The 12833-nt window shown below is 43.5% G+C and overlaps 1 protein-coding gene across 1 annotated transcript in view; it reads left to right on the forward strand.

Annotated features, from left to right (window-relative positions):
- Positions 1 to 9789: 9789 nt before the first annotated feature.
- Positions 9790 to 12833, forward strand: part of WDFY2 (WD repeat and FYVE domain containing 2) — a 68110-nt gene continuing 65066 nt past the window's right edge. The window contains exon 1 of the mRNA XM_082498378.1: positions 9790 to 10023. Within this exon, the coding sequence (XP_082354504.1) occupies positions 9887 to 10023 (137 nt within the window). The 5' untranslated portion in view covers positions 9790 to 9886. The remainder of the gene's footprint in view (positions 10024 to 12833) is intronic.

Raw genomic sequence — 12833 nt, forward strand, 5'->3', positions numbered from 1 at the left:
CAGTGATGTGTTGACAGTATAAAATTATGCTGTGGCTGCACAACCATTCCCTCTTTCCTCCTCCCCATTCAGATCAGGATTGAGCCCATCCCTGCATAGGAAAATTGTCCTAGTTTCTCTGCTGTTTTATCTCTCCTTTCAGTTATCAGCACTCGGGAGAAGAAAAGTATCAGGCAGGATTGTATCAAAGAGAAGGTAAGAGAGTCCCTAACATCTAGCACTCCCTCGCAGGAGAAGGAGTCAAGGAATCAAATGCTGATTGATACAGGGCCAGTCAGACATCCCTATGGAGGGATGCTGCAAGCCAGATGCCAATGTCCCTAGAACATAAATCTGCACTGTGAAGTGCTTGAGAGAATGGCTTATACTTTGCTATCTGCCACTGTGAAGGAGAGAAGATGAACTGCCCTCACACAAGTGCTCCTGTAGCACTCAGGCTCCCAGCAGCTGCCTGGAACTCCCACCACGTAGCTCCTTAATGCCAAGAAGTTTGCTAGATGTTTTGCTGGTATCTGCTCCTACAGCGGAAGGGTCATTGTGGCCAAACTGGTGGATTGGAAGGTACCAAAACCCTGGAGAAAGGTTCATCAGCTGGATCTACACCAGTAAGGTTCAGAGGCCAATGCTCAGTCACTGCTATGCAGTGCTCTTACGACTGAATTGTAAACACATGACCTGGCAGTTTTGGCACACACCTCTTAGCAGCCTCTCAGATGGTACTCGGACATGGCTTGGAAGACAGCATGGAGCAGGGAATCATTTCTCCAAAGGCAGTTTTAGGTCATGACTCTTTCATGGGGGAAGAAGAAAATGTAGTTCTGTGATGCAAGCTGGGACACGATTTGGCTTCAGAACACAAAGAACAATCTCTGGTCTGTTTTATGAGCTAATAGAAGTGGACCCATCCTGGAGCAGGTACCAGAATTTCTTGCTATAGTTTTGGCCTTGGGCTCTCTAGCTTTAGGGAAAGGTTTATTTTTTAGTTTGGTTTTGTGGGTTTTCTGTTATGTTGTGTTTTTTGGTTTTTTTTTTAATGTGTTTAAGTATGTGCATAAATGCATACCTACCCACGTGGCTTTTCAGATGGAGAAACCTAAGTCCAACACTCATTCTTTACAATTTGAAGGTCTTTACATGCTCTTAATCTACCTGTCTCTTCTCCAGTGTCTTCTCACTTGAACGCTTTGGGAGCACTAACATGGCCAATTCTTACAGTGTTCCTTGCCGTGGTTCAGTGAAAAGTAACTATTGCCCTAGTTCCCTCTTATTACTAGGAACTGATCTAACACACCAGACAAGTTCTTTTGACTTCAAGAGCATCACTTGGCCTCATATAGAGCCTTTTGAGCACCGTTCTTTTTGACACTGATACCTGATTTAAAGCCTCTGTGTGAAAATTGTCCTGTGCTCATATTAAGCATACAATACAGAGGCTATTCTGGGGCCAGTTAGCCTGAACATCAGGGGCTAATCAAAACTACTGGGAATGTCAGACCTTTTCTTTTTTTTTTTTTTTTTTCCCAGTCAGTTCCAGATGGGCTGACTCAGGCGTTTTCTTTGTTTTCCCATTTGGAGTTTCCTCATCCACTTTCAGAGGTACAAGATGTACGTTCACCAGTTCCTCAGTCTTCACAGAGGTATTTCAACTATCTCGTCAGATAACATTTTTCCACAAGGAGGTCACCAACTTACAGATGAGGACATGACTGAATAATTCGTTTTCCGCTCCAAACACCTGTGGCCTCTTATCTCTAGAGCATTTACTATTTTACAAATAAAGATTATTTCTCCCACTTTCATGAATTTTCTCATTTAGTGGCTGTTCTGGAATGGGCCAGTGCTTCCACACCCACTCTTGTCCCAAAGGATGTCTCCCCAAAGCATCTAAACCTGACTCAGATATGGTTCTTTCTTCAAAATCAAAGGGCACTCTGTAGATTCTGACTACAGACATATGGGCCTACTACTGTGCAAGATGTTCAAAGCAATCAGACATTCTGGCTGTAATCTATCTAGAATAAAAATGATGCTTATCAGGAATGTCCATGAGGTACTAGGGGAACCAAATGCTCCACAGCACCATCTGCAATAGTGCCCATCTAAATGCAGCATCACTGGGATGTATATATGTGTTCTGAGGAGCCCCTTCCTGTGGTGATGGCCAGAAATGCTGACTTACCTGCTAAAGTGAAGGTGACTCATAACATTTGCACAGAATAAGACATGAAAAAGTTTGATTAGACAATCTGGGATTCTTTTTTAACTCCTCGAACAGCCCTATGGTACTGAGTCATAAGTCCCTGTACACACTGAAACTTCTGCCATTTTGCTGTCAAGCTGCTTCTTAGGACTTGTTTGCAGGAATCGTTTTCCACAGAAAGCATGAGTTCAGCCACCCTCCTTCAGGAACCACAAGTTTTTAAAGCAATCTTTTGTCACAGTTTTGTGTCAACAAAAATTGGCAGCTCTAGTGAGGGTCTACCTGTTTTTTTAAAGACTCAGATGTTTGTTTTGTACAATATGAAGCTTTCCATGTAATTGCAGTAAGGGGTATTCTACAAAACAGCTTGACTTCAAGAAAACTGCCCAGGTCCAGAAACTTTGTATGGAAAAATGCATATTAAAATTACACCAGAGCTTTGTTAGCAGTAGCACTGTTAGTATCTTTTGGTCATAAATTGCATCAGATTTTATTTTTTTGTAAAATATTCCTTCATTCCTACTTTTAAGATACTTCCAATATAGGCAAGCAAAAACCAGTGTTTAATAGTTTAATTGTTTTCTTGTTTGATTTTCTATTTATATGCTCAGATCATAGAATCACAGAATGGTTTGGGTTGGAAGTGACCTTTAAAGATTGTCTAGTCCACCCCCGTGCCATGGGCAGGGCCATCTTCAACTAGATCAGGTTGCTCAAAGCCCCATCCAACCTGACCTTGAACACTTCCAGGGATGGGGCATCTACAGCTTCTCTGGGCAAACTCTTCCACTGCCTCATCACCCGCCTCATAAAAAATATTCTTATGTCCAATCAAAACCTACCCTCTTTCAGTTTAAAACTGTTGCCCCTTGTCCTGTCACTACAGGCCTTGGTAAAAAGTCTCTCTCTCTCTTTCTTATAAGCCCCCTTTATATATTGAGAGGCTGCAATGGAGCCTTCTTTTCTCCAGGCTGAACAGCCCCAACTCTCTCAGCCTGTCATCATAGGAGAGGTGTTCCAGTCCTCTGACCATTTCATGTCTTTCCTATGTTGGGGGCTCCAGAGCTGGACGCACTACTCCAGGTGGGGTCTCACTAGAGCAGAGGGGCAGAATCACCTCCCTCAACCTGCTGGCCACACTTCATAGAATCATAGAATCATAGAATGGTTTAGGTTGGAAAGGACCTTGAAGATCATTGAGTTCCAACCCCCCTGCCATAGGCAGGGACACCTCCCACTAGACCAGGTTGCCCAAGGCCACATCAAGCCTGGCCTTGAACACCTCCAGGGATGGGCCCTCAACAACCTCTCTGGGCAACCTGTTCCAGTGCCTTACCACCCTCACAGTGAAAAATTACCTCCTAATGTTCAATCTGAACCTGCCCTCTTCCAGTTCTTTTGATGCAGCCCTGGACACAGTTGGCTTTCTGGGCTGTAAGCACACATTGCCTGCTCATGTCTAATTTTTTATCCACCAGTATCCCCAAGACCTTCTCGGCAGGGCTGCTCTCAATCCATTCATCCCCCAGTCTATTGATACTGGGGATTGCCCTGACCCAGGTGCCACACGTTGCACTTGGCCTTGTTGAACCTGAGGTTTCAGATGGTTGAAAGCATTTTATTAACGTAACAACATCCACTGTAGGCCCATATGTAGTAAAGGTGAGAAAATAAAAAAAAAAGGTAAAAGACAAAAGTTGTTGGAAGAAAATATTCCGTGACATTCCCTGGACTTGTTCTTAATTGTACAGTTTAGATGAAAGAAAAGGAAATAATTCAAATCTTTCATATAGTTTGCGCATTACGTAAGAGAAATTTATTTACCTTTCAAGCAGGTTACATAGGTGATTTTAATGCATTTTCCAAATAGAAAATTTATTTATTGACGATACTCCATGATTCTTCAGTATCACAGAGGGAAGGAAGATTTAGGGGAAAAAGAATGTTCTGAAGTCCTGAGGCCTAGAAAAATACAAGAATAATAAGTTTAGAAGAATTAGTGGTCAGAAAGTTCCACGAAAAAGACAGTGAATTAAATTACAGAGTTTTTTACAGCAAGTCGGGAGCCCAAAATGTGAGTAATACTATAGCAGGATCAATGAGGACAAAGGAAACAGCAATAAGACTGCATACAATGCCAGAATTGCTTATGGGGCAAAATGTATGAGCCAGGAGTTCTCATTTGCAGCCCGCACACTGACACAGCATCACTTTTTTTTGTTCTCACATATTCACAGTCAGTTATAAAGCAAACAGCACTTGCATAGCAGCTAAAAATTAGTGTATTTCTTCTCGATAAGGTGCTACATAGTGATACTGCCATGAATGTTTTTTAAAGCTAATCTTTTTTTCCATAACTTTGATATACAGCAGATTCAAGCTGTGTTTCTGATAGGTCCTCATTTTCTGAATGTCCACATAAACCAAAATTAATGAAATACAGAGGAAAAGTCTCATAATGAGCATGTAAGGCTTATTAATAGAAATGTGATAGGCAGTACTATTCATTGTGTGACTGATAAATACCTGGAGTAAAATAAGGAGCAATGTCTAAATTTGAGGGTACATTTTTATGACAAGTTTTGTATTTTTAAGCAAGATGGACAAGCGAATTTTCCACAGAACATTTTGGTGCTCTGTGAAGTTTGACTTTCTATATAAAGAGCTCCTCTATATTTGTTTCCCACATGCTTCCAAGAATGATGTAGCATCTGAAATTAAAAATACTTTTCAGTAACTATCTTACGAAGGCTATCACTGCTGACAAAACAGGAGAGAATTGTAAGCCTGCATTTTTTCAGTTGCATGGAAGTGCAAGTTTTGAAGAAACTGTAAATCCCATATACTGTTAAGCTGGAAAACATTTAGTTTACAAACAGGCGGAGGAGGAAAGCATGGGAGAAAACAAAACTCTGCTACGTTTGACGGCTATTGAGAGGCAGCTCTACTTGCTGCCAAGTGAATTTACCTTTTTTATGTGGTTATCTTTTGTGTATATAAGTCCTTTGGTTTTGCATGGGTGATTGAGGAAGAGGCCTCAGAAGCTGAAATCTGGCTCACTGTCAACAGAGCAGTTTTAAATTTAAGTACCGAATCAGTCAAAGTGCAGTTTTGCTCCCACACTAGTTCCCTTCTTGCAGAGTGAGAGCAACTGGAATCAGATTACTTAATGGCTCGAAGGGGCACGCGTTGAATAGTTTGGGCCTCAAATTTAATCGCCATAAAATAGTTTTTCTTTATCAAAGGCCTGTTCTTGGGATTATTAATATTACTCATTATTGTTGAGCACTTTTCAAAAGTACTGTTTTTCTTACTATCTGCAAAGAGGCCAACCTGTTTATTAAATTGTCCTACTCCTACTCAATGGCTCCAGTGCTTGCCAGTTTTAGCTGAAAGGTATGTGAGACATCACTATGTTGCCAGATCATGTAACGATTACGATTTTGCAGAAAAGTTGCAGTTACGCCAATACAGAACACACTGCTGTGATTTTTGGCCAAGGGATTTTTGCCTCCTCTTGTAACAGAAGTAACAACTTTGCAGACCATAGTACCTAAACACAGGGCTGTAAGCAGAGCTATAGACCCTCCAGCTCCCTTCTTTCTGGGCCACCCTCTCACCTGCGGGTCGGGATTCTCTCCTGCTTGTCTGAACTGTCACACAAGATGTGATTACCTACTTTTTAAAACAAATTTAGTTTGTAAAACTCAGAAGACTCTCACCCTGATAAACCAAAATAAATTTTAAAAGTCAACCCCAAACCAACCAACAAAGAAAACAGAAGATGGAGCCAGAGAGCAGCTTTTAAAGCAAATTGCCAGAGAAGATGGGGAATTCAATTTGCTCCAGCTCCCAAGCTTCAAACAAGACTGCAAATGAGGATTTGGAGAAAGTCCGCCAAGGCTCTGGTGCAGTACAGGGCATGGAAAGTGGCTCCACTGTGTGTGAACGCATCATTTCAAAGCAGCACTGCTGCTTCCTAGAGGTCTTCTGTCGTCATCCTGAGGTACCTCAGAGCTTTGAGACAACAATCCTGTATGTGATGTGGGTTTGGGTACATAAGCCACTATTATTGCTTCTAGGCAGGTAGCCTAATTCTGCTCTATCCAAATCAAACAAGTGAAAGTCAACCCGCATCAAGAAAATAAATGCCAAAACTAACAGAGGGAAGGATTTACCATGGTGGCATGCCAAAACCTAGAGTAAGAGAAATGATGCTAAGAAACAAAGATGAAGTAATACTAATTCAATGTAAAGTAAGCTGCATTTTTCAGCTTGTTTTTCACTCCATGTTAACTGATGGAACTTTCTTCCAAGAAAGTTCAAATAATCCAAGGATACCATACTAGTAACCACACTTTCTGCCAATTCAAAATTGATGGAAAATAACCTTTAAATGAAGAAGTCGTATATATCCACTTCCATGTAATTTTTATGATTGCCTGCAAAAGGCACATACCAGAGGAGCATCATATAATTCTTAACCCTACAATTTTTTTGAATGTAGAAATAGAACCGAATAAGCTTGCTTTTCTTGGCTTCAAATTCTGTTACTAAGTCATCTTGCTTTTGGTCCTAGCAATATTTTTCATCCATGCAATTTGACCTGAAAGCTATGACAGAAAATGAAAAAAATCTGTTAAGAAGTATTTGTAAGATTTATTTTCTCAGGGTTTTGGGTTGTTTTGGTTTTGTTTTGTTTTGTTTTTCAATTATATGGGGAAACAATTTTCTAAACTGCCCTAATTTTGCTTCTGTAGCTACTCATTAAACTTGATGTCTACAGTGATCCTAACTTGAAGGCTTTTTGTCCATTAGTTGTAGTCATTCGGGGAAAATTGTTTTTTAAAATTTTTTGATTGAATTGTGTGTGACAATGGTAGATCTGGGAGAACACTCAGGTCCTGTTGGTAATTTCAATGCCTTTTCCACCATTGCAACAATATTCTTTTAGCCTGTCGGATGGAATGCAGGAGGAAGCTTCAGGTTCCCCTATCACTTTGAAATCTTTCTATTTCTTCTCTGCTTCCCTTCCTCCTCTCCCCAGTTTTCCATACATTACTTTTTCTTCCCTCAGTCATAGCTAAACTGCTTTTGTGTGCAAAAATTTCCCAGTTATATTTCCCCATCTTATAAGGGAGGGTAGAGCACTGACCTCAAGTTTGGACACCTGGTAAAGTGATGTACTAGACCTCAGGACACCTTTCTATTATTCAAGTGCCTTCCTGGACTTGTGGAGGAAGTCACCATTACAGATAAGCTTTAAAACATGCCCTTAAGATTTTTATCTTGACTGGCTGCTGGAGCCTCTCTTGCATTGTGTTTTTTGTTTGTTTTTTTTTTTTCTTTTTTCTTTTTTTTTTTTTCTCCCAAAGGGTAGCTTATTTCCAAAGATCAAACCTTTATACAAAGCATATATTTGATTTCAGCATATTATTATTTGGCTTTGGTCCAAAATGCATGTCCCCCTCTCAGTGTTTTCCTCCAAACAGTGTTTTCCTCTAAACCTTGAAGGAATAGTGTTGGACCTGAAACTGTTTAAGGATATAGGAGAGACAAGGTTAATAAGGAAACATAATATATCTCAACAGGCAATTGAAGAAAATCCAGCCAGTTTAGGGGATACATAGGACCAGTCCTGTGAACTATGCCTTTGCCTATCAAGACACTAATTTTCTCCATTACTTGCTTCCTTAAAGGCCTGTTTGGCAAAAAGTATTCTGGGTCTCCCAAGAGCAGGCAGTCTGTTGTCTCCAGCATACTCTCAGCCTCTGTTTATCTGTCAGCGATGCACAGTGCCCAGTCTTGAATGCAAACAACTGCAAAGACAGCAGACCTTGCTAGACTTCAGTTTTAAAAGACCTTTTTAGATACGCTTCTGTTCTGAAAACTATAAACTATATGGGCATCTTCAAAGAATCTCTCACATGTCTCATCAAGTAGTGAGACAAGCATTTCTGTCTGTAGGTCCAGTGTCAGACCAGAGAATCATCCATAGTGGTAAAATGATTGGTATTTGCCTCTTTAGTAGTAGTTCCCTTCTAAGAATTGTGAGAAAGAGATGTTATCTAGTACGATCACACATCCTTTGGGAAATAGTTTGAGACTGCAGATTCATTTCCTATCAGCCATCGGCTGTTGCTGGCCAGACCTTTCCCCCCACAGTATACTTGTGAACCTCAAATAGTTTAGTCAAGTCTTGCTGTGATGCTGCAGATACTGCTTGTTTGTTTAGCATAGCACAGATTACTAAACATTGTGAAAATTTTGTTTCTGCCCCAAAGAATTTACTATATCTTTCCTCTGTTGCCTGTATCTTCTACGCAGGCAACACAAGTGCTAAGTGGGCAATCAGGATTTGTTTTGTTGCTGACACTGCTGTATATTGCTCCCAGAGAAAAAATAAACTTGTGATCTGAGTTTTTCATACCTGAACTCTTACAAATCTCCTCAGTTTTTCTGCAGGTGGGCAGGAGCACTGAAATTTTTAATGGAGAGCTGCTGTTCATCGGCTTAGTGTGGGTAAATTTAAAGTTACAGCTGAAATAATGCTTTCCAATCTGCTGATGACTTCTGCTATGTAGGACAACAGCTCAGACGCTGAGCGTGATTTTCCTGAATTTTTTGAGGCAGATGATGAAAGTTTGGCGTATGCCTCAGGGGGAAGTGCTTTTTCACTGGCTTTAGCACAGAGCTTTGGGCGAATTATCTGACCTTCTTGGACCTCAATGACTCCGTCAGGAAAAGCAAGTAAAAAGTAGCACCTCACCAAAAACGAGCTGCTCGAAGTCTGCTGCATTTCCCTTGAGAATCGGCTCTCTGAGGGTGATTTTCAACCACCGATGGTGAATTTCTACTGCTGTAGAAACTGCAAACCTGCGGCCAAACCCTGCCTGCCGCTAGGCTTCTGCCAGCCCTGACCTCTGCCTGGACTGGCCCCCCTGGTCTTATCTCACCCATTTTCCACACCAAATACCGAAATTCACGTAGAATTTTTTCACTTATGCAAACGTTGCACGGCGCAGAAAATACTACAGAGAGTTTAATGGAAAGTTTGCCATTTTCTGAGGGCAGAAATCCCGGCTTTACCTCACCTGCTGACCTTCAGTCCCAAGATAAATTCAGACACAAAAAGGAATGTTAAACAGAGGGAGGCGATCGCCCCGTTCAATCTTTGCTCCCCTCCCTTTCGCAAAAGGGTTCAGGGCAATGTGACCAGGGGACAGACAGTGAAGCGGCCGGACCGTGCCAACAGAGGAGCGCTGGGCTCCCCTAGTCAAGACGCAGCACGCGTTCACCCGGCTGCCCCCGGAGGCCCACCCGGCCCTCGGCCATCACAGCCCGCGCCTCTGGCAGAACGGCCATTGATGAAGATGTGTGTTTAAACCCCCGAAGGGAAGGTTTCCCCTTCACAGAGGCGCGACGCCGTAGCCTGACGCTGCAAGATGGCGGTGGGCGGCCGCCATTTCCGGCCCCCTCCCCTCAGACTGCCCCGCCCCGCCCGGCCCGGCCCAGCCCGGTCGGGGGCGGTACCGCCGCCGCCGCGCTGATTCCTGCTTCCCAGGGAGCCCGCGGCGGCGCCCGGCTTCGGCAAGTCCCTCCTCCGCCTCGGCAGTGCTGGCCGCCTCCTCCCGGTCGCAGCCTCCTCCGGCCTCAGCGGCGGTGCCGGCCGGCCCCGCGGCGCCCATGGCGGCGGAGCCTCAGCCCAAGGCGCTGACTCGTAAGCCCCTCCTGCTCAACAAAGTGGAGGGCTCGCAGGAGGTGGTGAACATGGCAGCGATAGTGCCCAAGGAGGATGGGGTCATCAGCGTCTCCGAGGACAGGTACCGGGAGCGGGCGTCCGCGGGTTCTGTGGGGCCGTGGTGGTGGTCTGTCACCTCCCACCATCGCTCGCCGGTGATGGTGGTGTTGGTCCACCACCGGCGAGCGATGGTGGGAGGTGACAGGTCCTGCGGTGGTGGTCCACCACCATCCCCAGCGAGTGATGGTGGTGATAGACCACCACCATCACCCATGTGACTGGAAGACTCCACCACCGAAGTCCAGGCGGGTGGCGGTGGTCCAGCATGAGGACATCGCTTTAGGCAGCCACAGCTGGTCCTGGAGGAGAAGGAGCTTGGGACAGGGGTCTCCAGTTTGGTGTCCATCTCCTCCTCCAGCGCCGTGTGGGTCAGGGCGGTGGGAGGGCTGGGACGCTGCTGAAACTTGCAGGACTTGAGTGACTTCTTAACGTGGGTGAAAATGGCATTTGAGATGGCTTTCATCACAAGGATTGGCGGGGGCGGGGGCAGGTTGTGGAGATATTTGACCTTGCCTAAAGATTGCCGTGGCATTGGCTAAAACGGTAGTTTTGGTTCCCGTTTCCCCTCTCCAAACGTTTCTTGGTAATTATTTAAAAATACCATGTGTCAGTGATAAGATCTTGGAGTTAAACCCCGTGTTGTAAAGCTGCCAAAGAGGAGGACGTTTTCAAGCCGTTCTGCGGGGCTCTGCCGCGTCCGAGGCTGCCCAGAGGCAGTTCCGTCTCTTCTCAAAGAGCTCAAACTTCACTCAGCCCCGCAGCTGGAGCTTCAAAACTCCATCCTGAAGGTGCCTTCCTTTAAAGTAAGAGCTTGTTTCTCTTGTGGAGTCCATAAGTAATTATTTTAAGCAGAGTTTCTTTGCAGCTCGGGTGCATGGTGTAACCTGTGTCCCCAGCTTGAAAGTTCAATGTTGACCAGTGTGTGAATGTGTTTTGATTCTCGAGGGTTTTTTGGTGGACTGTTTCTCTTGGATACCTGTCATCCTGTTGAGTGTCTGCTTTTATGTCTCTGCTAGCTTTCTTGAAAACTGTCAGTATTTGTTTCATCTTGCCTTTGTCCTCACTGTGAGTTAGTTTTCAGTTGTCAAATGTGTGCAAATTTAAGATCATTTAAGTTCATCTAAGCTGTGGTCTTCAAGTGAACTCTCATGCCTCATAGCAAGAGGAACTGAGCTACATGAAACAAGTACACTGTCAAAAGGACTCTGAGCAGAGTTTTACGTTTCTATGTGCTCACGATTTTATTGTCTTTGCATTCTTTATGTATTTGTTGCGAAGCTGAATAAAGCTTGAGTGTGTTTTTGCTCACTGTTGCTTGTTAGACTTACTCAGCAGTTTCTTTTTATCTGTAAGAAAGTATTCCTGAAATTCATTTGCTCTTGTATAGGTCTCTTTCAAATTCTGCCTCTCCCCACACCTTAGGAAAGGCAAATAGCTTCTGCTGGTTTAGTACGTATGACTTGTTGAGAATAGGTTTATTCACCAAGTTGATATTTCTATCTAGAGAAAGCGTTTGATCAGAGGTCTTTGTTTCACTAACAACAGAGACGTCGGGTTCAAGAAACAAGTGGTGAAGTGGAAACCGGTGGTTTCACACTAAGAAACTTGTTAGTTCATGAGCAACCATCCCTATTCCTTCCCATCCCAGAGCCAACGCCTGGTGTAGGTCAGTTAGGTCCTGCTTGCTGATGAAACTGGGTAAAGAAATCTGCTGCTAGCTGTGCTGAAAGATGTCTGAAGTTTTGCTGGTGATACAGGATAGCTCTACAAACATTAAAATACTGTTTTAAGTCTGGAGGTTCCCAGGCTATTTTCTGTTTAAAGGCACTAACCAGGTAATTTGCCTGCTTGTGGGGCTGGTTTGCAGTGTCTTTGAGATGCTATAAGCTATGATCGTGCCTTTTATTTCTTCAGGCATGAAGATGTTGATTGATGGCTTTTTCTTTCTTTTTCCACCTGCATTAGCATTTTTATTGTAATTAAAAGGTTCAGTGTCTAAATCTGGTTTGGAAGGAATAGCAGGTTGGGAGTCAAACTTGGAGATTTCGGGATATCTGGGATGGAAGCATAGTTTACCGGACTTTCAATACCTGTGGCTTATGGTTAGGCTTGTGCAGATCCTTATGGTACCTTTTCCTGTTTGGACCTGCCTTCTAGTGTTAGTGTTGACGTGGTAGTTTAATGGCCTTGGAATGTGGAGAGCTTTTAGAGATTCCTGGAAACTGTAAAGGACGTTATGGAGATGTTATCTGTGTCTCCTTAGCCAAATAAGTGAGTGTTGGCTGAGTTTTGCAGTCTGTGATGTGTACTGCTCATATGAGAGAAATATTCTGAAACTTTTGCAGAGAACTTCAGCTGGAACAACTTGCTATCTCCAGCACTTGCTTCAGGCTGGGGAGGACAGGTCTTCTGGAGACGAAGAGGAAGGAGTTCTCCGTTGGTTTGCTGGTTAATGGCTGAACATATAATTGTTGAAGTTGCTAGTTAGTCTTAACATACACAACAACTAGGTACCGCTTTAAAGGTTTTATTTAGTGTGTGATGTGGCTCTATACCCGTAAACTCTTCAAAGCAGGAGGTCTGTCTCTAGTCTTGATTTCGTATGGCACCAGTGGTTTTATTTGGTTTTAAAAGATGCGGAAGTGGTTTCAGCTATAGCTTGCAGACATAGTCACGCATTATATAGCCCTGAATCGTTGTATTTGTAGCACATACAAGCACATATTTTAAGAAATAAAATGAAAACTAAGTAATAATAGAGTGTGCAGCTATTCCTCATAAATAATGGCATAGATGGGATAGAAAGAATCTCGGGGGGGAGGGGGGGTAACA

Source organism: Vanellus vanellus (genome assembly GCF_965231255.1).
Source record: "Vanellus vanellus genome assembly, chromosome: 1".
NCBI lineage: Eukaryota > Metazoa > Chordata > Aves > Charadriiformes > Charadriidae > Vanellus > Vanellus vanellus.